The sequence below is a fragment of the Ruditapes philippinarum genome, unplaced genomic scaffold, assembly GCF_026571515.1.
Source record: "Ruditapes philippinarum isolate M1 unplaced genomic scaffold, ASM2657151v2 ctg607_1_1_1_1, whole genome shotgun sequence".
NCBI classification, from domain to species: domain Eukaryota; kingdom Metazoa; phylum Mollusca; class Bivalvia; order Venerida; family Veneridae; genus Ruditapes; species Ruditapes philippinarum.
In genome coordinates this window covers 325296-353254 of record NW_026854188.1, presented here as the reverse complement: position 1 = coordinate 353254, position 27959 = coordinate 325296, and the positions used below count along the sequence as shown (strand labels likewise).

The 27959-nt window shown below is 33.9% G+C and overlaps 1 protein-coding gene and 1 long non-coding RNA gene across 4 annotated transcripts; both read left to right on the top strand.

Annotated features, from left to right (window-relative positions):
• Positions 1-107: 107 nt before the first annotated feature.
• On the top strand, positions 108-24109 carry LOC132739352 (alpha-tocopherol transfer protein-like). Its single transcript, XM_060727051.1, has 8 exons — positions 108-142; positions 1133-1327; positions 2478-2717; positions 9832-9908; positions 11136-11252; positions 21076-21186; positions 23309-23410; positions 23874-24109. Exons 2-8 carry the CDS (start codon positions 1183-1185, stop codon positions 24003-24005), a joined length of 924 nt encoding a protein of 307 aa, XP_060583034.1. The 5' UTR covers positions 108-142; positions 1133-1182; the 3' UTR covers positions 24006-24109.
• Positions 24110-25108: 999 nt separating this feature from the next.
• LOC132739351 (uncharacterized) lies at positions 25109-26953 on the top strand. 3 transcript variants are annotated; one of them, XR_009626985.1, is made up of 2 exons: positions 25109-26035; positions 26151-26953. It is a non-coding gene; the product is annotated as an uncharacterized LOC132739351 (long non-coding RNA). The 3 variants fall into 3 exon arrangements; XR_009626984.1 differs by having other exon boundaries at positions 25109-26057; XR_009626983.1 differs by having other exon boundaries at positions 25109-26057; positions 26128-26953.
• Positions 26954-27959: the final 1006 nt, after the last annotated feature.

Genomic DNA, 27959 nt, shown 5'->3' with positions numbered 1-27959 from the left:
TCTCAAGTTTGTTTTTCTTGAAATATTTGGCTCATCTAGAGCATGCAGCTTTAACCTCGTAATAAATATTTCCAATTGTACTCATTTCTGTACACGCTTGCCTCCCTTTATTACCGAAGCCACCATTTGCTGAAGAGGTGAGGTAAAGAAATAATAATATTGACTTTTAGTATGTAAGATGATAAATAAATATATTTATTTTACTGTTTGTAGATTTTCAAAACAGAATATAGAATATCGGTAGATTAAGACGACCAACAGGTGAAACAATGCTCGCGTTTTTGTGTAGATCACAGTAGAATCTCGATCTTGTTAAATGTTTTTAAATGGATCTAGGACTAGATATGCTTAAGTTTAAACCACTTTATTCTAATTAAATACAGGTGCATTTTATTCTATATTTTTATTTTAATTTTCTAATACAAACTTCTGCGAGTAAATGTTGAATAGAGGTGATTCCTATGAATCATCTTATAATCATTAACTCAAGGTCATTATAGTATATACATGTATATACAATATGTATGTAAAGATCTTGACAAGTAACTTTTTATAGTGCTGCTTGATCTGGTCAATGATTTAATTATAAACAATGTTTACTTATATTTAGCAAACCAGTTTTAGTACAATATACTTTAAAGAATCGTAACCATGTTAACTGTGTTCTTTTTTAAATAGCACATGTCAATAATCGATATGCATTTGAAAATAGAAAAATCAAAATTTTTAACTAATTAATTAGATATCTTCAAATTATGACAATCTACACAAAATATTATTTAAAACAGAAGCAGGTGTCCATATCTGACACTATGTTGTTGTTATATAATGTACAATTGTACATACTTAATAGCAGTGATGACAAAGAATCACAATAGGCATTTATAGACAACACACATCTTAATATTATGAACAGAACATGGAATCAGCATTTTCATTAATCATTTAAACAGGTATGAAAGCCAATTGTAGACAAGTAATTATGACTTATTGTCGATATTATATATATGTTACATCATCTGTTATACCATTGATATGCTTTGCACTGAATCAATGACAGCTTGAAGCTTAAATATTATGACAACTTATGTAAGATCCAACATGTTTTTATTTTATTTTTATCTTTTTAAAGCAAATACAAATGAACTGGCATTAAATACTTCCTAGCAACAAACTGTATCTATGGCAACAAAGGAGAAAGACAATGAGTATATTTGCACTTTAAGTGAAAAGTTCATCAAACAGGCTGAGGAAGAGTTATTTGAGACTGATGAATCAAGAACAAAAAATATCAAGATACTCAGGGAAAAGATAGAGAATTGTCAAGGTATGAACTTCTTTGTATATATTTCCGGCATTGTTGTGTGTTAATTCCTCTTATATTATTTACTGTTGTATATAGATGTATAAATGGGTTTTATCAGCAATTTACTCTCATTTAAGGGTGACTTCTTTCATTAGTTTTCTTTTTGCAAGAACTTGGGACATAAAATATAACAGGACTCACTACCAATGGAATTTTTCTTAAAAAGCTGTTATGCCTAGTCAGTCTAGTTGGTTGAAATTTTCATAATTTTGGTAATTTTTAAGACAATTTTAAGAACTTTCCAATGTTTTAGTTGTAAAGTTTTTTAGTTTGTTTCCTTTTCATATGTTAAATCATTACAGACTAGGCTAGCTTTGTACCTTGAAAAATTTGGATATATTGAAAGATAAGATTTATCAAATGTTTATTGTTATGTTTAAATGTAATGTCACGATTACAATATCAGTATAAAAAGAATATTTCAACTGATCTTATATGTAAAGAACCATGAATTTGAATCAGCTTTTTTATTTTTTCTTTGATGCAGAACTTAGTTTGGTTTAATTATTGTTAATTATCAAATTTTAAAGTGTTAATTTTAGAGGCCCAAGAAAGCCAAAAAATGCTATTATTTTAATTTCTAACACAGTTTTTTTTATTGGTCAATGGTTTGACCCATAAGCAAGGCATAATTTCCCAGTGACGGTCAATCTCAGACATTGAAAGTTTTGTATCTTTGTTTCTTATTGCTAATTTAGAAGCCATTAGAGGTAAGTTGAAGACGTTGGTAATTACTCAGGTTAGCTATCCAGGAAATCCAGTTAGGTTGACTTAGTGCCAAGATATGACCAAAAATCAGTTAAAATGCCAGACAAGCATTATTATTATATTACAGTGATTTTCTCCATATATAACGGGAGGCCTATAAAAAAGTCTCTTCCCATTGAAAATTTTATCTGAACTTACACCAGCTTTTTCACTTCCCAAATTAGCAATTTTAGTGATTCTTCCCAAAATCAAGAGGCTAAGGCGTTCTTCCAGTAAATCATCAAAAAACACAGTCTGTATTATCAAGGATCTAGTTGCTACAAATTTATGTCTATATACCTCAACAAATACTAAACCATTAAGTCCAAGAAACCCTTTATTTTCTTTTTGCTTTTCATTGCAGAACTACATGTTCGGACAGATGATGCATATCTCATACGATTTTTACGTGCTAAGAAGTTTGACTGTGAACGAGCCTTTCAGCTTATATTGAAACATTTTGAAGTGAAGTGCGAGGTGAAGAATAAGGATCTTTTTAGAAATATGCGTCCGTCTACAGTAAAACATGTACTAGAAGATGGTGTCACAGGTGTTTTGCCACACAGAGATAAATTTGGAAGAAGGGTTCTAATTTTCAGAGCAGGTACTGTCTGTTTTATATATAGACTCTTGGGTATTCTCTGTTCTCCTGGTTTAAACTGAAATGCTGACATGCCATTATTAAAACCAGATTGTGATATTGATTTCATGGAAACGATTCTTCGATGTCTGTCCATCAGACTGAATAAGAAAATTAAAAAAACTAGGCACTTAGTTGGTGGAGTTATTCTATATGTTTATAGAGAAAAGTTTCCAAATCTCTACATGCCTTCTCACACACAAATGTGAACTTATTATTAACATCCATGATTATTATGTACATAACTAACTGTTAGGTATCATAACTGTATGCTGTTTTATATCAGGGGCTTAAAACTAGAGCAAAAAAAACCTCATTTAGGTCTTATTTATTTCTTGTGAAGTTCCAAATTCTTCATTAGATAATAAAAAAATTGCTATTCTCTTCATGTATTTATATTTGTAATATGAATTTGTGTGTAGATGTTGTATTTTTCGCAGTGGCCTTCATTGCCTAATTGTTAATATCACAGAATTGGAATCACTTGCCACTAACCACTGTGGGGTAAAATCCAGACAGAGACTTTTTATTCATTCATGAGAGGAAACTATCCAACCAGCTAATGGATGGTTGATGGTTTGTCTTGAGTGCCCACTAATGCCAGAAATAACACACAGAGGCACATCAGAGATCTTACCCAACTTATAAAGCTGTGACCTTTACAATGTCAGTGTCACATACAACCCAGATGATTGATATAAAAATACCAATTGCATGTGCTTAGATGATTGTAACAATAATCATTCATAAAAAGTTGGAAATTTGTACTTCTAATGATCAAAATGATAATTAATATTGAAGTTGATCTGGTTGGGTATGACTTAGGAAATAAGTTCTCCAGGAAAACCTGCCAAAATGACATTGATTATGACGTTGGGAATTTCCCGATAAATATGACGTCATACTTGAAAGCACATGTGAGTTCAGTGACCTTCATGTATCAGTGTTTACATGATAAATTTTGACATTTTCTGGATATTTAAAATGGATAACGATATAGAGGTATGTAGTATTCATATATTTTATCAACTCTAAACTAGGTATGTTGCACATTATATTGTTCAATTGTTCCTATATTGATGTATTTTACGCAAGAGTGAATCAGGAAAATATGGCGCGTAAACAATAATGTAGCGTGATTGTTTGTAACTGGGTAGGATGAACTTATATCGAGCAACACATTAATAAACATGCAAAGAGTAAGTTGATTTCGCTCTCATACATTTCTTGACATACTCGTTAAGATTGTTTTTCAGATAAAATTAAATGTTATTCGCGTAAATTTGGAAGACATTTCTGTGTACCCCACCACTACCAGAATGACATCGAATCAATCGTTAAAAATTATTTAGGACTCAGTAGATCTAGATCTCTATTATTTTTTTAATAATGTCAATATATTTCAACGACGATAAGTTTTTATTAAAATTTCAGAAAATTTAGTTGGTTTTGTTTTCGGAATGGGTATGCTATTGATCAAAATCTGAACGATTAAGTTTAACTTAAATTTATATTGTCTTAGTACGAAAGTCTGTCATGGCCGAGCGGTTAGAGTCAATAACTTAGAGTCAGTGTTTTGCTGGTTCGATCCTGACGCGCGGACTTTTTTTTTCTTTTTTTTTTTTTAACAATCATATTTTATAAAATGCTATGTAGAATTCTGTGTCAAAATTAAATTGTTTTTATTAAAAAAAAAACCTTTAATTGAAATGAAATGCAGTCTGTGTATGATTTTTTGTGGACAAGCAGTTGTTATATTAAAGGAAAATTTGTATTCTGCAGTGAATTATAATGTTTTTTATTTTATATTAGCCTATTAATTAGCGCAGAAGCTGTATGTTTTGTCATAATTGTCAGTACTCCACCGGACTTATTTATCTTACAGGATTTGGAGAGTTTTGCTTTCCGGAGCATTTTGGTGTGACGCCCGTTTCGACACCCTGGGGATCGCAGGAGGAGGTTGATGTATCTACCCTGTGTTTAGACTCGGACGAAATGATCCTGAGTTAGATGTTGATCAGCGGGTCCAAGATTACATAGACACGCTTTTCCAGATGACGCAACAGGGGCTCCTGATACTAGTGACAGCGAGGGTGAAGCAGAAGTTGATTGTGATCTGCCCAAAAAATGATGAAGACGTGAAACAGAATTACCCTGTATCATAAGAATGGTTGTGGGTGCAAGAAAAACTGCATTAAACAGTTTACTATTTCTGACATTTTTGAGCACATATTGAATATTAGGGAAATGGAAAAGCAAGATAAAGAACTGTATATAATGACAAAGTGTAGTAAACAGCCCTCAGAATGAATTGACAAAAGGGTGCGGGAAGAAACGTCAGAAAAGTCACCATGACTTTTTCATTAGTGGGGAAACCAGTGTGTAGGACTGTGTTCATGTTAGCCTTTCCATGATATCAAGCGGAGCGCTCATTCATAATATTCTAACACATGTTCGATCAGCATGGTGTGGTTCAAAGAATTCACGGCAACAAAGGAAAAAAAAACCTGTCAAATCTTTAAAGTTTGAAGATATTAAAACATGCGGTGACATATATTTCCCAAACTGCTGAAGACATAGGTATTACCACCAACTGGCTGCACCACGTGGATCAGGACAACATCCCACCAGTTACCCTTACCCAAGTGCTACTACAAAAACTTTGATATTCACAAGAAATACGAAACATCGTGCCCTTTAATTTTTAAAACCAAAAAAAAAAGCGGCTGTTTATTTAAAACCCTTTTTTGCCCCAAAATCTGGAAACAAAGTTTACCAACATCAAAATTGCATTCCAAGGGGACCCATGTTTGTCAACTTGTGAAAAAAATTAAAAAAGTTGTGATGGATTTCCGACCCAGGATGAAAAAAATTTCAGGGCACCGGGAAAACTTTTTGAGAAGGGAAAATTTTTCAATGCCCCAAAAAGAAAAAGAAGTCTACAACAAATGCTTGTAATGCTAAAGGTCTGTTTTTAGAAGGGGACAGGCGACTTCCCCATTTCACCTTTGATTTCAAACCAAAAATTTATCGCTAACCCCCAAACCCTTCCCAAAACAGAAAGGGGCCCAAATTTAAAAAAATTTTAGGGCAAATTTTCCAAAGTGGGAAATTTTTTTGGTGTACGCAATGACGGAAACATCAACGCAATAAAACTTTTTTGTAGACGAGAATGAGCTAAAATTTGGGCCCTTTAAAGGTACTCAACTCACGGGCCCCAACGCTGTTTTTCAGTTGGTGGGCTGGGTGAAAAGAAAAGGGGCCCTGGGAAGGGGCCAACAAATTTTTACTACATGCCCATTTAAATTGGGCCCGGTATGTTCGTTTTAAAGTGGCCCTTTTAAGTTTAAATTTAAAATTTTTACTTAAATTTTTTATAGCAAAATAACGTTTTTTAAAAATTTTATACCATTGCGTTAAAACGTTTTAAAGTGCATGCATGCCCCGTGTGGGAAATTAAAAATTTTAAAAAAAAACTGTTTTTGCCAAAAAAATTAGTTCAATATTAAAAAAGACTTTGGGGTTTATATGAAAAAATTTTAATAGCACCCCTTTCCCAATCGAAATTGTAAAATAATTTTTTAAATTTTAAAGTATCAATGCTGGGTTATAGTCCCGTTATAAAAAACTAAACGTCAAAACCGGGTATTATTTCAAAATTTGTTTTTTTTAAAATTTAAATTTGGATAAAAAATTCTGAAAAAAATCTTGAAAAATGAAAAAAAATTTTTTTGTCTGTGAAAAAGGTTTGTCCCGCTAAGTTTGGGTTCCCCTTTTCTTTCCAAAATTTTTAAAAAAAGCCCTTTTCAAATGCAAGCGTCTTTTTTAACCTGATGAAAAAGGGCCCATCATCTATTCCAAAAAAATGTTTTTTTAAAGGGGTGTTAAACATTTTTCCCGGGGGAGATTCGCATGGGTTTAAAAATAATAAAAGTCAGCCCTTATCAACGTAATTTTCAACATGCATATTTAGAATATTATTTATAATTTAAAAAAAATTTTTGATGATTTTTTTGGGGAATTTTGGGCCCCGGGGTTTTAATTTTTCCAAAAAAACTAATTAAAATTTAACATAGTCAGCAACTATTTTTTAAATTTTTTTTTCTGTATTTTTTTCTTTTTTCAGGACAGAATAAAAAATATATTAAAGCGGATATCCCGATGTGGGGGGTTCTGACTGGACGCAGGAAAAAGTTAAAAGTATTGATGGATACCCGGTCACGCTCGCTGCCTGTTGATCTGGCTTTTCCCCCATAAAAAAACTTTACCGAGGACAAAACAAAGGGTGCTTTGGTAAATTACGGAATTTTTTAAATCAAATCAAACAAACACAAGCCCGTGTATCCGGCCCTAAAGGACCATGGCGAGACTGGAAAGGATTTCTGAAAACGTACTTCAAAAGCCGCTCCAAGGCATCAATTAATTTAAGAGTAAAAAGTACAGTTTTTGCGTTTTTTTCAGCTTAAGTAAAGACATATTGGTAAAATATACTTGAACATAACTATAAAGTGCATACATTACAGGTCAAACTTATATATAAAGATCACTCGGGTAGGGTCTGTGTGGTCTTTATTGACGGGTGTCTTTATTTACAGGTTTAAATACACATACTTTGAATGTGATAAATTTGAAACAAAACATGCGGTCTTAGGGTCATGTGGTTCTATTCAGATTCTATTCAGAGGATAGTATCTATACATGTTAAGTGTAACATTTTATCATCTTTGATTTAACAAATTTAATTTCCATAAAAGTGCCTTCTATAGTTATCATTATAATACAAATTTTCATAACTGACATTAACATGTATATTTTTACCCCTTTCAGGAAAAGTATCAATATTTTCGTATGAGCCGAGATCATCCTGGAATGGTGGTTGTTAAAGAGAGCTGCGAAAAAGCCGAGGAGACATTCTCCATCATGAAAATCAAACGACTTTCAGTTTGAACGGGGACACTTGCCACAAGTACTGCAACCAGGTGGAATTGTCTGCTGCACGACGCAGATATCTTTACAACACAGTTCGGGCCCTATGTGCGACCATATATTTCAAGATGAAACATGTCCAGGAAGAGCCTTAGACAAGTTTTAATTAAGAATTACTCATGTTACCATGGTAACGGATAGAAAAAGACATTATCTAACTCCTGTGATTTTTTATGTTATTATTTAATGGTTTCTGTTACAAAAATATAATGAATAATTACAAACTACAAACTAAAGTATACTAGTTGTACTTGTTTTCAATTGCTTATTAGTTTTATATTGAGGTATATTGAAAGATTTATTTCTACATGGTTATGTACATGACAGTGCCTAATCGCGAAAGGCTGTATCTCGGGTACCTTTTGAGAGAATTTCAAAATTTCTTTTGTATTCTACAGGAAAATGATGATACTTGAATAATTGCTCAAAACCTCAAATTCGATATTTTGGTCATAATTGCAGGTTTTTCTGGAGAACGGCTCATATAAATTTTGAGTGTGTTACAGTAGGATAATGCTGGGTTTGAATTCAGATGCACAGCAATGTAATTAGAAAGGAGGGTAGGCCTCAGTGATTAATTAATTACAAACAGTTGAATTGACACCTATTTTTATACAGCATAAGAAAAAATGATATCTGACTATTTCCAATCTAACATTCTAATGGACATGAAATTGATAATTACTAGGGATGTCATCTTATAAGAATCTTACACTGGCTGCCGGTACAAACCGAAATATCTAACTCGAGGGTAACTGTTTACAGCCGTAACGAGGCTCTGCCGAGTTTCCACTTAAACAGTTACCGAGAGCTAGATATTCCCGTCTGTACTGACAGCTGGTGTTTGATTCTTTTTCTTGCATATTACATATCAATTATTTTCAGAACAGAAACTAAGAAAACTGATATTCTCATTATGCATTTTTTCATATAGTAGCGTATGAACTTTCATTTATAACGGTTAAGTGACGTCATCCTAAGAACGCAATTAGTTCATCTAATGCGGGCGGCAATGACGATGATCAAGTGGGAGATTTTTTCTTCAAAAAGAGGGAGATTTTAGAATTTGCAATAAACAAAAAGGAAGTTCTGACATCAAAAATAGGGCGATTTCTTTAATTTGTGAAAATACCCCTTTTTGAAGAAAAATCTTTGAAAATATGGCTTTAGAAAGTGGGAGTATCCTGCTTAAAGTGCAAGAGTTTACATGTATGGATCATGAAGGAAGCTATAACCTTATAGAGACAGTCAAAATATGTTCCTGCTGCCGACCAGTACTATGCAATGATTAAAAAAGAATTCTTGCTCAACAAAATAACAGCTTGCTCCTGAAGGGGTTTGAACTCTTGTGGCTAGAAATTCTTTGTGTTTACTTTATTGATCTCACCTCTTTAGATGTACATAGGCATGTAAACATTTCCATTCTATGTTCAGTGCATATGTTATATGTTAATGCATTTGATTGTCTAATCTGTTTTATATTGAAAGAGAGTGAAGTGTATTAGAAGAATATATTATTAGTAATTATTACATGTTTTGCAGTAGATTACTGAATTATAACGGTTAATTATATTCTGATAATTTCACAGTAATGATTACCAAATATAATTTCACAGTAGCCGAACTATATTTGGCGTAAAAATAAAATATTTATCATTAATGAATGTTTTTTTCAGCGGAAATGTAGTCAATCATAATAAAAAATGTACGTGATAACTGTAGTTCGTAAATATTTACGAACGTTGTGCTGAAAAACATCTAAAATCTAAAAATAATCATGGAATTATATTTTGCTTCAACATTGTGACGTCATTATTTGATGACGTCATGAAGATAAGAGCATGACGTTACGTGGCAAAAATCAGTAAAATGGTGTAAAAATCGTTAAAAAATCATGAAATAAACAGAAAATTTGTTTGTTTTACATGTAAGATCAAATAATATTTCACTCGTGAACCCCAGCTATTATATTTTCACTCGTGGCTACGCCACTCGTGGAAAATATTGCATCTGGTGTTCACTCGGTGAAATATTTTTCGATCTTACACTGAAACAAACAAATATCCTCTATCTAATCTGTCTTATTTTTTAGGAAAATGGAATCCCTCTAAATATCCACTACCTGACATATTCAAAACAAATTTCATGACACTGTCAAAGGTTATTCAGGTAAATTATTATTTATATCCTATTCATTAAAGAGACTCCAATTTTCCCCCCAAGATTTTTGTGTTAACTGATGAAGGTCTTGACTAATAACTTGTGTGCAGAAGTTCAGAACATTCACCCACTCCATTATTTAAAGAATAATTATTTTCATTGTGAAAAGTGACCAAAAATGAAAAGCATTTAAACTTTTTAAGCTAGAATCTGGTTAAAAATTGCACAAATATGCAATTTTCAGTTTTATTCTAAGGGTATTTCATAATTATCTTTCACATATCTTTTTAAGTGCCTTAATTGATATGTATAGGAAATTCAAATATCAACTATATAAATTAAAATAATGTTAATATAAAATAATGTAAATAAAGGTTTTAATTTAAAGAATGGGTAATCAAACCTTTGAATGCAAGCAGAGATAATAATTTCCAGCTGCCAGGATAATGAGTTCCCTCTGCTGAGATAATGATTTCCCTCTGCTGAGATAATGATTTCCCTCTGCTGAGATAATGATTTCCCTCGCCTGAGATAATGATTTCCCTCTGCTGAGATATTGATTTCCCTCTGCTGAGATAATGATTTCCCTCTGCTGAGATAATGATCTCCCTCGCCTGAGATAATGATTTCCCTCGCCTGAGATAATCATTTTCCTCTGCTGAGATAATGATTTCCCTCTGCTGAGATAATTATTTCTGAGATAACGGTTTCCTTGTAAAAAAGGTAATGATTTCCCTCTGCAGAGATAATGATTTCCCTCTAAAAAAGGGTAATGCTTTCCACAGCAGAGGTAATGATTTCCCTCTAGAAAAGGTAATGATTTCCCACAGCAGAGGTAATGATTTCCCTCTAGAAAAGGTAATGATTTCCCACAGCAGAGGTAATGATTTCCCTCTAGAAAAGGTAATGATTTCCCACAGCAGAGGTAATGATTTCTCTCTACAGAGATAATTATTTCCCTCTGCTGAGAATATGATATGCCAATGCACGGCATAAAACTAGGTCAGCCTAATTTACTTTGCCATTTTTAAAAATTTTGCAAGTATAACCCTCAATTCCCTTATTTTAACGTTTAGTAGCCAGATAATTGCATTTTGTATTCAAGGGGAGTGAGGCATAAGGAGAGTTGTAGTGTGTCTCTATTATAAAGTGCTATCAAATAATTACCCTAGACCTGAAATAGTACTTACCCTGAACCAAGTGAAATAATAATCAAACAAATGTTTCTTATTTTAGGAAGAAGAAACACAGGTTGCAGGCGTTGTTGTGATTGCAGATTTAAAAGGAATAGGGATAGGACATGTGACTCAGATGACACCCTTCTATGCAAAACGTATAGCAAGTCTTTTACAGGTACAAGAAGCCACCTTTTCCTTTGAATTATAAATTTTCCTGGCTTAAAGATATCAAACATTTTATTTGTGCTTTTTAGCTCGACTATTCGATAAGAATAAGTAGAGCTATTGCAGTCACCCGAGCGTCGGCGTCGGCGTAACCACTTATGTTAAAGTTTTTGTAATAGTTAAAATATTTTCAAAGTCCATTGACATATGGCTTTGAAACTTTGCACACTTGTTCACCATCATGACCCCAACCTGTAGACAGGAGAAGGTAACTCTATCAAGCATTTTGACAGAATTATGCCCCTTTTTCGACTTAGAATTTACGTTAAAGTTTTTGTAATAGTTCAAATATTTTCAAAGTCCATAGACATATGGCTTTGAAACTTTGCACACCTCTTCACCATCATGACCCAAACCTGTAGACAGGAGGAGGTAACTCTATCAAGCATTTTGACAGAATTATGCCCCTTTTTTGACTTAGAATTTACATTAAAGTTTTTGTAATAGTTCAAATATTTTCAAAGTCCATTGACATATGGCTTTGAAACTTTGCACACTTGTTCACCATCATGACCCCAACCTGTAGACAGGAGAAGGTAACTCTATCAAGCATTTTGACAGAATTATGCCCCTTTTTCGACTTAGAATTTATGTTAAAGTTTTTGTAATAGTTCAAATTTTTTCAAAGTCCATAGACATATGGCTTTGAAACTTTGCACACTTGTTCACCATCATGACCCCAACCTGTAGACAGGAGGAGGTAACTCTATCAAGCATTTTGACAGAATTATGCCCCTTTTTTGACTTAGAATTTACATTAAAGTTTTTGTAATAGTTCAAATATTTTCAAAGTCCATTGACATATGGCTTTGAAACTTTGCACACTTGTTTAACATCATGACCCCAACCTGTAAACAGGAGGAGGTAACTCTATCAAGCATTTTGACAGAATTACGCCCCTTTTTCAACTTAGAATTTATGTTAAAGTTTTTGTAATAGTTCAAATATTTTCAAAGTCCATTGACATATGGCTTTGAAACTTTGCACACTTGTTCAACATCATGACCCCAACCTGTAGACAGGAGAAGGTAACTCTATCAAGCATTTTGACAGAATTATGCCCCTTTTTCGACTTAGAATTTATGTTAAAGTTTTTGTAATAGTTCAAATATTTTCAAAGTCCATACACATATGGCTTTGAAACTTTGCACACTTGTTCACCATCATGACCCCAACCTGTAGACAGGAGGAGGTAGCTCTATCAAGCATTTTGACAGAATTATGCCCCTTTTTTGACTTAGAATTTACATTAAAGTTTTTGTAATAGTTCAAATATTTTCAAAGTCCATTGACATATGGCTTTGAAACTTTGCACACTTGTTCACCATCATGACCCCAACCTGTAGACAGGAGAAGGTAACTCTATCAAGCATTTTGACAGAATTATGCCCCTTTTTCGACTTAGAATTTACATTAAAGTTTTTGTAATAGTTCAAATATTTTCAAAGTCCATAGACATATGGCTTTGAAACTTTGCACACTTGTTCACCATCATGACCCCAACCTGTAGACAGGAGGAGGTAACTCTATCAAGCATTTTGACAGAATTATGCCCCTTTTTTTGACTTAGAATTTACGTTAAAGTTTTTGTAATAGTTCAAATATTTTCAAAGTCCATTGACATATGGCTTTGAAACTTTGCACACTTGTTCAACATCATGACCCCAACCTGTAAACAGGAGGAGGTAACTCTATCAAGCATTTTGACAGAATTACCCCCCTTTTTCGACTTAGAATTTATGTTAAAGTTATTGTAATAGTTCAAATATTTTCAAAGTCCATTGACATATGGCTTTGAAACTTTGCATACTTGTTCACCATCATGACCCCAACCTGTAAACAGGAGGAGGTTACTGTATCAAGCATTTTCTTTACTATCAAGCACTAAGAATAGTCGAGCGTTGCTGTCCTACTGACAGCTCTTGTTTGCAATGCAAGCAATACTGTTCTTTTTCTCAGTTAACAAACGAAACTGTATATGTGGTTAATTTTTTTATGTGGAAATATTTGTTACTTTTTGCAAATTAAAATCATTTGCAAATATTTGATCGCACAAAAGATTTTCTATTTAGGCTAATTTCTTCTGTCCTTTGAAAACACGTTTTTAACGGCATCTTACATGAATAAGTTTGACTGTTCGAGTACTGAGATTTAATGTTCTCATTGCTTGTTTGTTGAAGTTTGTTCTTTAACAAATTACAAATTTTTAGCTCGACTATTCGATAAGAATAAGTAGAGCTATTGCAGTCACCCGAGCGTCGGCGTAACCACTTATGTTAAAGTTTTTGTAATAGTTCAAATATTTTCAAAGTCCATGGACATATGGCTTTGAAACTTTGCACACTTGTTCACCATCATGACCCCAACCTGTAGACAGGAGAAGGTAACTCTATCAAGCATTTTGACAGAATTATGCCCTTTTTTCGACTTAGAATTTACGTTAAAGTTTTTGTAATAGTTCAAATATTTTCAAAGTCCATGACATATGGCTTTGAAACTTTGCACACTTGTTCACCATCATGACCCCAACCTGTAGACAGGAGGAGGTAACTCTATCAAGCATTTTGACAGAATTATGCCCCTTTTTCGACTTAGAATTTTACGTTAAAGTTTTGTAATAGTTCAAATATTTTCAAAAAGTCCATTGACATATGGCTTTTGAAACTTTGCACACTTGTTCAACATCATAACCCCAACCTGTAAACAGGAGGAGGTAACTCTATCAAGCATTTTGACAGAATTATATGCCCCTTTTTCGACTTAGAATTTATGTTAAAGTTTTTGTAATAGTTCAAATATTTTCAAAGTCCATAGACATATGGCTTTGAAACTTTGCACACTTGTTCACCATCATGACCCCAACCTGTAAACAGGAGGAGGTAACTCTATCAAGCATTTTGACAGAATTATGCCCCTTTTTCGACTTAGAATTTACGTTAAAGTTTTTGTAATAGTTCAAATATTTTCAAAGTCCATTGACATATGGCTTTGAAACTTTGCACACTTGTTCAACATCATAACCCCAACCTGTAAACAGGAGGAGGTAACTCTATCAAGCATTTTGACAGAATTATGCCCCTTTTTCGACTTAGAATTTATGTTAAAGTTTTTGTAATAGTTCAAATATTTTCAAAGTCCATTGACATATGGCTTTGAAACTTTGCACACTTGTTCAACATCATGACCCCAACCTGTAAACAGGAGGAGGTAACTCTATCAAGCATTTTGACAGAATTATGCCCCTTTTTAGCTCACCTGTCACAAAGTGACAGGGTGAGCTTTTGTGATCGCTTTTCGTCCGGCGTCCGTCCGTCGTCCATCCGTCGTCCGTCCGTCCGTAAACTTTTACTTTAAATGACATCTCCTCATAAACCACTAAGCCAATTTCATCCAAACTTCACAGGAATGTTCCTTTGGTGGTCACCTTTAAAAATTGTTCAAAGAATTTAATTCCATGCAAAACTCTGGTTGCCATGGCAACCGAAAGAAAAAACTTTAAATATCTTCTTTTAAAAAACCATAAGAGCTAGAGCTCAGAAATTTGGCATGAAACATCATCTAGTGAGTGTCTACCAAGTTTGTTCAAATAAAAGCCCTGGGGTCAAAATTGGCCCCGCCCCGGGGGGTCATTGATTTTCCCTATATGCATATAGTAAAAACTTAAAAAATCTTCTTTTAAAGAACACAAAGAGCTAGAGCTAAGATATTTAGCATGAAACATGTTCTAATTGGTGTCTACCAAGTTTGTTCAAATAAAAGCCCTGGGGTCAAAATTGGCCCCGCCCCGGGGGTCATTGATTTTCCCTATATGCATATAGTAAAAACTTAAAAAACCTTTTTTAAAGAACTCAAAGAGCTAGAGCTTAGATATTTTGGCATGAAACATCCTTTAGTGAGTGTCTTTACCAAGTTTGTTCAAATAAAAGCCCCTTTGGTTCAAAATTGGCCCCGCCCGGGGGTCATTGATTTTCCCTATATGCATATAGTAAAAACTTAAAAAATCTTCTTTTAAAGAACCCAAAGAGCTAGAGCTAAGATATTTAGCATGAAACATGTTCTAATGGGTGTCTACCAAATTTGTTCAAATAAAAGCCTTGGGGTGAAAATTGGCCCCGCCCCGGGGGTCATTGATTTTCCCTATATGCATATACTGTATGTGTATTTAAATTTGCGGAAGCAAATTTTCGCGGAAAGGTCCATTTTTGGGGTATATACAAATATTCGCGCTATTTTGAATTCGCGGAGGTAACTGCCGTAAATCATAAATTCGCGCACACCTATCAGGTTAAAAATAATGGAAATTACTCTTACACGATAAGGTTATGGTTTATGGTTTTCGCAAGCAGCCTTCTTTTATTTTACGTACTTTTTACTGTAATCATTGTGGGACTTCACAGTTATTTTCAATACCTGGTGTCAAACAATACGCTATTGTTCAGAACAAAGACATTCAATTTGTTTATCGGACAGATTATGGCAAACAAAAGATTTTTCACAGTTCTAAACAGCACTGAATGAGACCATAATATTTTCACCAATTGTGTTAAAATGTTGACTGAGTAACTGTGTTTTGTTTTCCATGTTTTCATCTGTTGGAATCGTTAATTTTTGTGTTATCTGGATTGTTTGTTTAGAAATACAAAATATAATCTGATCAGATGTCAAGACGTTTATGACTTAGACTATGAAATAAATAGCGTGATGCAATAGTATTGTTCAAACATGTATTTACTTATACAAGAATCCGATTATCAAATCGAAGTCAAACAATATTACACTAGCAAATTGATTTATATACGGAGCTCAATGTTACATGTACAGTTTATACAAAAGTAAAATCACTCTTTGAAAGCGCCACGGATACCAGACTTATGGCAGCCGTGAACACACTAATATACATTGTTCTATAGATGCGCGAAAATATGACTATTAAGAAATTATTGGTGTAGAAATATTCGCGCTGAACATGAATTAGCGGATCGAATGTCACCGCGAAGATCGCGAAAATTTGAAGCCCGCGAATATTTCTACACATACAGTAGTAAAAACTTAAAAATCTTCTTTTAAAGGACTCAAACAGCTAGAGCTTAGATATTTGGCATGAAACATCTTCTAGTGTGTGTCTACCAAGTTTGTTCAAATAAAAGCCCTGGGGTCAAAATTGGCCCCGCCCCGGGGGGTCATTGATTTTCCCTATATGCATATAGTAAAAACTTGAAAAATCTTCTTTTAAAGAACCCAAAGAGCTAGAGCTAAGATATTTAGCATGAAACATGTTCTAATGGGTGTCTACCAAGTTTGTTCAAATAAAAGCCCTGGGGTGAAAATTGGCCCCGCCCGGGGGGTCATTGATTTTCCCTATATGCATATATGTAAAAACTTAAAAAATCTTCTTTTAAAGAACTCAAAGAGCTATGGCTAAGATATTGAGCATCAAACATGTTCTAATAGGTGGTCTACCAAGTTTGTTCAAATACAAGCCCAGGGGTGAAAATTGGCCCCGCCCCGGGGGTCATTGATTTTCTTTATATGTGTTTAGCAAAAACTTTAAATCTTCTTTGAAAAAACCCAAATAGCTAGAGTTTAGATATTAAGCATGAAACATCTTCTAGTAAGTGTCTACAAAGTTTGTTCAAATAAAAGCCCTGGGGTCAAAACTGGCCCGGCCCCAGGGTGTCATTGTTTTTAACTATATGTGTATAGTAAAAACTAAAAAAAAATATTCTTTTAAAAAAGCCCAATGAGCTAGAACTTAAATGTTTAGCATGAAACATCTTCTTATGGGTGTCTACCAAGTTTGTGCAAATAAAAGCCCTTGGGTTAAATTTGCTCTGCAATGTTGGGGGAGTGGGGGTTGGGGGGGGCCTATATACAGGTGAGCGACCTCAGGGCCATCATGGCCCTCTTGTTTGACTTAGAATTTATGTTAAAGTTTTTGTAATAGTTCAAATATTTTCAAAGTCCATTGACATATGGCTTTGAAACTTTGCACACTTGTTCAACATCATGACCCCAACCTGTAAACAGGAGGAGGTAACTGTATCAAGCATTTTTTTTACTATCAAGCACTAAGAATAGTCGAGCGTTGCTGTCCTACTGACAGCTCTTGTTTAATGAAACGATATGTTAATAACACAAAAGATTATTAATGTAATAAAAGAATGTTTCAAAATATGACAAAAAAAATGTGTGATCAGGTCCTTTATTAAACTAACAATGTATATTTCAAACAATTATATAAATAATAACGTCATTCTGTTAAACCCAGACTTAAGTCAAGAAATTGAAGAACAACTAATGAAACGACATGTAACTAAACGTGTCTGACAAAACCTGTGCAGTTTACGCACAATGTTGAATATTTATAGAGAGCTTAAGATTACACAAAGTCAATGAACCAAAACAGTTAACCCAGGTAAATACAAATGACGTCAACAACATTAATAATAGATAAGGAAAATCCTACTCCAATCTATAATTTAATAAAAGATTTTCTAGGTAGAAAATGCTGTAAATTATATAAATAATAAAGGTATTAAACAACTGAATAGAACAATTACAATAACCACATACATTGTGTATTCTTTACATGTACCTGCTTAATTGATGAAATCTAAAAAACAGTATTAAATTCAAGAAATCATATTTTCACAAATATTTCTGTATGCAAAAAGTCCACTTTTTGACATCGGCAATTTTTTTTGACGCATAGCTATCCTCTTATGCAGTTTTTGCCAACTTTTATGCTTGTCTGATCTTATTTTTTTGTTATTTTCATTGAAATTTGCATTTAAGTCACAGTGTATATGTGGGGCGTCCGTGGCCGAGTGGTTAAGGTCGTTGACTTCAAACCACTTACCCCTCACCGCTGTGGGTTCGAATCCCGACAGGGACTTTGGATTCTCTCATGTGAGGAAGCTATCCAGCTAGCTTACGGAACGTCGGTGGTTCTACTCAGGTGCCCGTTCGTGCCTGGAATAATGCACGGAAGGGCACCTGGGGGTCTTCCTCCACCAGTAAAGCTGGAACGTCGTGATATGACCTATACTGTGTCGATGTGACATAAAAACCCAAAACAAACAAACAAACAAACACAGTGTATATTATCTTGTATGAAAATGTTCATGGAATTTCGGACAGCTATAATGTTGCTGGTGTAGACAACTTTGTACAAAAACTTTATGTAACCCAAACACAAAATTTGGAATATTTCCTTATAGTTTTTCATGGCAAGAAAGCTTAATGGCAAGGTACAGCTGTATAAAACAATTGGGCATTATCCTGAAAGCTATAAGTTTATTGATGTGTTATGCTTCTTAATAACATACATTTATTGTCTAAAGGTAATTTTGCATTTGTTTGATTTTCACTAAATGTGTCCAAAGTGAAAGAAGGACAAAGCTGACAATGTAAAATGATGAACAGTTTGCAATTACACTTCCACGTTGTCTTTCTAGTCAGTAGTTTCTTGTCTTATTATACTGTGTCCCAGATATAATCAAAGAAATCAATGACATGTAGTTAACTCATGTATAAATAACCCTAAACCTCTTGTCCTCAAATATTAAGCATATTAAGCTAGATTGAAGATTTATTACTTTGTGATTATTATACCCCCAAAAACGAAGTTTGGGGGGGTATATAGGAGTCACCCGGTGGTCGGTCGGTCGGTCGGTTGGTCGGTCGGGCGGTCGGTCGGTCGGTCCAGACGTCCGTTGCATTTTCCTTGTCCGGAGCATAACTTGAAAACTAATGGTTGGAATTCAATATAACTACATACAATGGTCAAGCACATTGAGAGGAATTGCAGTGCACAAGAACCATAACTCTATCTTGACTTATTACAGAGTTATTGCCCTTTGTTACTTTTCCTTGTCCGGGGCATAACTTGAAAACTACTGGTCGGAATTCAAAACAACTTCATACAATTGTCAAACACAATAAGGGGAAGTGCAGTGCACAAGAACCATAACTTTATCTAAAGTAATTACAGAGTTATTGCCCTTTGTTGCTTTTCCATTGCTTTTTTTTTTGTCCGTTGCATTTTCCTTGTCCGCAGCATAACTTGAAGACTAATGGTTGGAATTCAATATAACTACATACAATGGTCAAGCACATTGAGAGGAAGTGCAGTGCGTAAGAAACATATCTCTATCTTGACTAATTACAGAGTTATTGCCCTTTGTTACTTTTCCTTGTCCGTGGCATAACTTGAAAACTACTGGTTGGAATTCAAAACAACTTCATACAATTGTCAAACACAATAAGGGGAAGTGCAGTGCACAAGAACCATAACTCTATCTAAATTAATTACAGAGTTATTGCCCTTTGTTGCTTTTCAATTGCCTTCTTTTTTTGTCCGGAGCATAACTTGAAGACTAATGGTTGGAATTCAATATAACTACATACAATGGTCAAGCGCATTGAGAGGAAGTGCAGTGCATAAGAACCATAACTCTATCTAAAGTAATTACAGAGTTATTGCCCTTTATTACTTTTCCATTGCTTTCTTTTGTCTGGACCATAACTTGAAGACTAATTGTTGGAATTCATTATAACTTCATACAATGGTCCAGCACATTGAGAGGAAGTGCAGTGCACAAGAACCATAACTCCATTTTGACTTATTACAGAGTTACTGCCCTTTGTTTCTTTTCCTTGTCCAGAGCATGACTTTAAAACTACTGGTTGGAATTCAAAACAACTTCATACAATGGTCAAGCACAATAAGGGGAAGTGCAGTGCACAAGAACCATAACTCCATCTTGACTAATTACAGAGTTATTGCCCTTTGTTACTTTTCCATTGCTTTCTTTTGTCCGGACCATAACTTGAAGACTTATTGTTGGAATTCATTATAACTTCATACAATGGTCAAGCACATTGAGAGGAAGTGCAGTGCATAAGAACCATAACTCCATCTTGACTAATTACAGAGTTACTGCCCTTTGTTACTTTTCCTTGTCCAGAGCATGACTTGAAAACTACTGGTTGGAATTCAAAACAACTTCATACAATGGTCAAGCACAATAAGGGGAAGTGCAGTGCAAAAGAACCATAACTCCATCTTGACTAATTACAGAGTTATTGCCCTTTGTTACTTTTCCTTGTCCAGAGCATAACTTGAAAACTACTGTTTGGAATTCAGTACAACTTCATACAGTTGTCAAGGACATTCAAAGGAAGTGCAGTGCACAAGAGCCATAACTCCATTTTGACAAAATACAGAGTTACTGCCCTTTGATACTTTTCCTTGTCCGAAGCATAACTTAAAACATACTGGTTGGAATTCAAAACAACTTCATACAATGGTCAAGCACAATAAGAGGGAGTGCAGTGCACAAGAACTATAACTCTATCTTCAGTATTTATAGAGTTATTGCCCTTTGTTCTTTTTCTTTGTCTTTCTGGACTTATTACAGAGTAATTCAATTAAACTTCATCAATGGCCAACCACATTGAAAGGAAATGCAACATACATGAACCACAATTATCTTTAATTGCCCACAACCATAACTCTATGTTTCAATTCTTTTACAAGGTATTCTGTTACTAGTAACATCCTCATTTCCGAAGCAGACTTGTGGGGGTATTAATCACATTTAGTGATAGTTCTAGTATTATAGATAGTTTGGAAGAAACCACCGCCAGTGTTGTTGTTTTGGATATTTTGGTAGGGGTTTCTGGATATCTATTTTTTCCATTCAATTTAGAACCATCCCTGTGTCTTACAATGAGAATTAATTAAATCATTATTATTTATTTATTTACAGGACTGCTTTCCAATGAGACTAAAAGGAGTGCATTATGTAAATGAACCGGCCCTGTTTGATGTCATATTTGCAATTGTACAACAATTTTTGAGGAGGAAATTTCTCGAAAGGGTAGGGTAAAATTTACATTTTAAACTTTGACTTTTTAGAATACTTGAAGCGCTAATAACTTTTTCTGTGCCACGAGTGTAGAGTCAGGCCAGTCAACAACTCTGTGCAGTCTTACCTGCCTCTACAGTTATTTAGTGCCAACAACTTTTTTGTGGAAAATTTCAGATGGTATTTAGCTTGCTTTTTCGCAGAATATTAGGGCTATTCTGCTCACACAGGCATTGGTGTAACACTTTGGTTAAAGATTTGTATGCAACATCACTTATTATATATGCTTGAAAATTCACACAGAGAGTTCAAAAGGTCACTATATAAGGCCCATAATAGCATGGATTTTGACAGAATTATCGCCCTTTTTGAACATGTTCAGTTTTGCATGCAACATCAACATTCAAAACTACTGAAGGTATTCAATTTAAACTTAATGTGTCACTTCAGGATCATATATCATTATCCATGGTCCATAACTGTTATCATAGATTTTGACTGAATTTTAGCCATTTTTGAATTTAGAGAATTCTTGGTTAAAGGTTTGAATGCAACATCAATCTTTAAAACTATATGAAGATATTCAATGGAACCGTAATACATATACAGATCATAATCAAGGGCCATTACTCTGACATTGATTTCAACTGAATAATGACACTTTTTGAACTTTTAAAATTCTTTGTTTAAGTTTTGCTTGCAACATTTATCGTTCAGAAAACTGCTGATTGTATTCACTTGAAATTTGATTCATACTATTCTAATTAAAATTCTTGGTCAATTATCAAGACCAATGGATTCTGAATAAATTTAGGCGCTTAGTGATGTCTAAGACATGTACATTATTAGTATTTTTGTGAATGAAATCTTCTACTTTGTTAATTCTTACATTATCTAGGCTGTTGTTTTTCTATCAAGGACTGAGAATAGTCTAGCATGTTGTCCTATCAACAGCTCTTCTGTGTTTTTTAAGGAGTTTTTTGTTCTTGTGTTTTCTTAAGAATAATAATTTTAATGTACAGAAAAAAAAAAATTCAAGTTAAGCTAATTATCAGACAAAATTTCAGTTTTCAATGTGCATGTAATTCTGTTTGTATTTCTTAATCATGTTTTGCATGTGCTTTTTATGCCACTGCAGTATCTGGCATAATTATAGTGATTCACCTGTGTGTGTGTCTTTGTCTGTTATAAAGATTATATAGTGAACTTAAAAATTGTCTTGTTAAAAACCACTTGTCAAATTTCAACCAAACTTGGAAGGAATGTTTCTTGGGTAAAGGGCTTCCGAATTTGTGCAAAGAATTTGATTCAATGCAGAAATCTGGTTGTCATGGTAGCCAAGAGAAGTTATAAGAAAAAAAATAAGAAGATCTTCTTCTAAAGACCCACAAGGCCTTGAGCTTAGATATTTCGCACAAGGCATTGTCTATTTATTGTCTATTGGACCTCTACCAAGATTGTTCAAATTATAGCCCTGGGATCAAAATTGGTCCTGCCCCCGGGTTCATCTACCAAGATTGTTCAAATTATAGCCCTGGGATCAAAATTGGTCCTGTCCCGTCGTTCATCTACCAAGATTGTTCAAATTATAGCCCTGGGATCAAAATTGGTCCTGCCCCGGGTTCATCTACAAAGATTGTTCAAATTAAAGCCCTGGGATCAAAATTGGTCCTGCCCCCGGATTCATCTCCCAAGATTGTTCAAATTATAGCCCTGAAATCAAAAGTGGTCCTGCCCCGGGGTTCATACAATACATGTAAAAATTCACAATTATTGCACTATGGCCTTTGTTTAACATTAGACACAATTCATCTGCACATTGTCATTCATTTGACATGTTGAAATATGACCTTGACCCCCAAATTCACTAGACACTACTGCATTATGGCAGAGTTCAATTGTATAGAAACAAAAAAGAAATCTACTTCTGTTATATTTATGTGGTGGCATAGGATTTTTTTCACAAATGCAATCTTGTTTTCCATTTCAAATGCACCAGCTGATCTATGTACAATTTTTTGTGGGGGGCTTTCTGACCTCATTTGATCTCTTAAACAATTAACCTTTAAAGATAAGCTCCTAGTATAAATTTGCTATGGTAAAGGTAAAAAGTATGTGATCTTTTTCCTTCCAGATTCATGTGCATGGGAAAAACATGAGTAAACTTGCAGACTTTGTAGATATAGATAATCTACCAGAAGAGTATGGCGGAAAAGCTCCTCCATTTTCAAATGAGGTAGGTGCTTTGTATAAAAAGGCATAGCTGTTTCATACGCTTCATTTTTTTTACACTTTTTGTACTTTTGATCCAGTAAGGAAAACTTTGAAAGTTTGTTTCTTTTCAAATGTACTAATTTGATAGTTTATGATAAAATGGTGAATATGACTTTGTTTGCAGTCCCTTTATTGTTTCTGTCTGAGAAATGTATTTCAATTTGATGTTGTTATAGAATAGGAGTGTGAAGGGATTCCCCCTTTCTGTTATATTTTACAGAACAGACAATTCCTCTGCAGTTGTTTATCTGCCCCAGAAAGTTCCCTCTTATGTACTTTATAGAAATGTCAACAGTACTAACAACATCCTATTACATATAAACATCTTTTAAAAAATGTTTACTCTAGTTTACTATCATTCAGAGTTTTGGGAGAGTTTGTTTCTTTGTCAGCAGTAATCATGTGTGTCTCCTTCTGTTTTGTAGGACTGGACAAATACTCTGTTGGCATGTGAAGAAGAATTCATTGAGGAAGAAAAATATGGTGTTGTGAAATCGACCTCCATGAAAGAGGAAAGTCCACCCAAACAAGACACAGATAATGTTTTGATATTCTAGAATATTTATTTTTATATACAAAGCTTGAGTCTAGTCAGTGTATTTAAATTTTGGTATCCAAATGCATTTTTTAGTAAAATATTTGTATTCAAATGCTTTTTTTTTTAGAAAAATATGGGTATTCAAATGCATTTCTTAACAAATATTTGTATTCAAATGCATTTCTGAATGTAAAATATGGGTATTCAAGTAAATTTTTTTTTTAGTAAAATATTTGTATTCAAATGCATTTCTAAGTAAAATATGTGTATTTAAGTGCATATTTAAGTAAAATAAAATTTCAATATGGATATTCAAATGCATTTTTTTAGTAAAATTTGGCTTACACACCAAATATTTATAGAAATTATTGATATATGTTTTATGCCCTTGTGGTTCATAGTAGCTGATCTGTATGTAAGGCTCCCATGTTTACAATCTTTTGTAAACGTTTACACGATTGTCAGGAACCGAAACGTTTCCGTTTAAACATTGGTACTTCTATGTACTATACTACACAATGTATTTGAGTCGCCAAATGATGACTTACTTTCTATTTTTGTGCCCCCACGTTAGTGGCGGGCATTTAGATTTACCCTTGTCGGTCCGTCCGTCCTTCCGTCCGTCCGTCCGTTCACTTTTATGTCGCACGTAACTCAAAAAGTATTTGACCTAGAGTCATGAAACTTTACAGGAATGTTAATCAGCATGTGAAGTTGTGCACCTGGGTATTTTCGTCTGGATATTTTTAGTATTTTCAGAGTTATTGCCCTTGATTTAGTAAAATTTTGCAATTTTCAACTTGTGTCGCATGTAACTCAAAAAGTATTTGACCTAGAGTCATGAAACTTTACAGGAATGTTGATCAGCATGTGTTGTTGTGCACCTGGGTATTTTCGTCTGGATATTATTAGTATTTTTAGAGTTATTGCCCTTGACTTAGTAAACTTTTGCAATTTTCAACTTGTGTCGCATGAAACTCAAAAAGTATTTGACCTAGAGTCATGAAACTTTTCAGGAATGTTGATCAGCATGTGTAGTTTTGCAATTTCAACTTGTGCGCACCTGGGTATTTTTCGTCTGGATATTTTTTGTGCAGTGGGTATTTTCGTCTGGATATTTTTTGTTTTTCAAGAGTTATTGCCCTTGACTTAGTAAAATTTTGCAATTTTCAACATGTGTCGCATGTAACTCAAAAAGTATTTGACCTAGAGTCATGTAACTTTACAGGAATATTGATCAGCATGTGCAGTTGTGCACCAGGTATTTTTGTCTGGATTTATTTAGTATTTTTAGAGTTATTGCCCTTCACTTAGAAAATTTTTGCAATTTTCAACTTGTGTCGCAAGTTACTCAAAAGGATTTGACATAGTCATTAAACCTTATGGGCAGGTTGCTCAGCATATTTAGATTTGCACCTGGGGTTTCGCTTGTGGATTTATCCAGTATTTGTAGAGTTATTTCCCTTGACTTAGTAAAAAGATTGACAGAACAGTGGCGCGGTGGGGGCACCCGTGTCCTATGGACACATTTCTAGTTAATACATGTACAAATACATGTACATTGTTTAAATAAATAATGTTCAGAGCTCATCACGATTGAGTCGGCACACATTTTCTGCATTGTATCCCCATTTCTCTCTTTTGAAAAATCAAACGAAAATCTACTTTACAAAAAATGTATTATGTCATGAGCTATTATTGCACGTAAATGCTGTTTGTTTGTAAACACTCATTTTCTGTGTTTTACTTTGGAATAAACAAATTAGAATTGGTAAAATCCATGATTACAGGCAATGATTAAGATATCTTGTTATACAATATGGTCATTTCGATTAAACGGTAAAAAATAACGTAAACGTTTACGAATGAAAATCAAAACGAATCCGTTTAAACTTGCAACCGTTGGGGCCTTATCTGTATATTTGTTATTTTTTGTTTGTTTGTTTTTTTTCATCTGTTTGTTTGCTTGTTTCTGTTGAAAGGTTTTTAGCAAGCCAATACTAGGGTTTTTAGCAAGTCAATACTAGGTTTTTAGCAAGCCAATACTAGGTTTTAAGCAAGCCAATACTAGGTTTTTTAGCAAGCCAATACTTGTTTTTTTTTAGCAAGTCGATACTTGGTTTTTAGCAAGCCAGTACTAGGTTTTTTAGCAAGCCAATAATAGGTTTTTAGCAAGCCAATACTAGGTTTTTTAGCAAGCCAATAATAGGTTTTTAGCAAGCCAATACTAGGTTTTTAGCAAGCCAATACTAGCTTTTTTAGCAAGCCAATACTAGGTTTTTAGCAAGCCAATACTAGGTATTTAGCAAGCTAATACTAGGTTTTAGCAAGCAAATACTAGGTTTTTAGCAAGCCAATACTAGGTTTTTAACAAGCCAATACTAGGTTTTTTAGCAAGCCAATACTAGGTTTTTTAGCAAGCCAATACTTGGATTTTTTAGCAAGTCAATACTTGGTTTTTAGCAAGCCAATACTAGGTTTTTTAGCAAGCTAATACTAGGTTTTTTTAGCAAGCCAATACTAGGTTTTTTAGCAAGCCAAAACTACCTGTATGATTGGATGTATTATGTACACAAATACTTACTACTGTAAAGTCTATTATGTTAGCGAGTAAAACAATACTGGGATCCATCTTTCCTTCGTTATTTCCCGTTTTAGAAATTTAGAAATCGATGAACATATTTAGGTGATCTATTTTAAGGTATACATGTATATGCCTCCATGGCTTCATGCTGGGCACCCTTATTTACAATTACAAGGGGTATTTATAGATATAATATAGGCAAGTAACGAAGCTGTTGCATCCATTTTCACAGTTATTTCCTGTATAGCACCATATTAATTATTAGACGATAATATCACGGATTTATATATAAATCCGTGATATTATGGAATGAAATATCAAATGTTACCATACGATCATTGTACAGCAATTCATTCTGGTGAAGTATTAAATTTTAACTGTTATATTTGATTTGTTTTTCTTTGTAGATTTAAAATACATGCATATGTAAATACGGTTGACATACACTGTCAGGGCTTGGATAGCTAAGAGGAAGGGAAGTGTCCGTATGCATGATACCATACTGCTTAGCTGAGAGTGCTATCTTATCCATTGAATTACATGTATTTGTGACACTTATATTTTAACTCCTGTCAGCAGTTACTTTCCTTGATCAGCACAGTTTTATGCTAACGAATGTAGGGGAGATTATTGCTTGGAGATTACTGACCTGTATGTGTAATGTGTGTGTTATGTTATATGGATGATAACAAGATTCTAGGTTTTATATTTATTTTTTTGTGAATACTTAAACAGTAGTTGTTAAGACCAGGGCTCGAGTGAGAATGCTGGTATCAGAGAGGCACATGTATAATATACTGGATAACAATTAAAGGGAAGTAACACAATTACTAGTTTGAAGTGTTATTTAATAAGTTATCTTTCTTGATACCATAACACTGGGAAATCGAGGTTGGCAGTCTTCGTGCAATCTGATCAGACTGTACTGTTGACTGCAGAGTAGCATTACTTTGATATTGAAACAAATGTTTAATGCTTCATTGTTGGCGCTAATCTCCCACACAAAACGTTTCTTAAACATTAACATATTTGTTTACCATCATTGAACAGAAGCATGAAGATGCCATGGATGGATGAGAAAAAGTGCTGTGCATAAGAACTTGCACCTCATGACTTTTAAGTTATTGTCCTTTGTTAATTTTCATACTAATTAGGCTTGTCCAGAACATGACTTGGTCACTATATGTGTGATTTACTCCAACTTCGATATGTAACCTGAAGTGCAGTGCACAAGATTCCATCACAGAGTCCTCAATTTGATCTGTTAGTGTAAAACTTTTCCATGGTATTTTTACTTTTGATAATATAACAGTTTCATTAATCCTGACGTAACATTGTTACAATCATTTCAAATTCCACTAAAGTTAAAAGTGCATTTACACTGCAAGA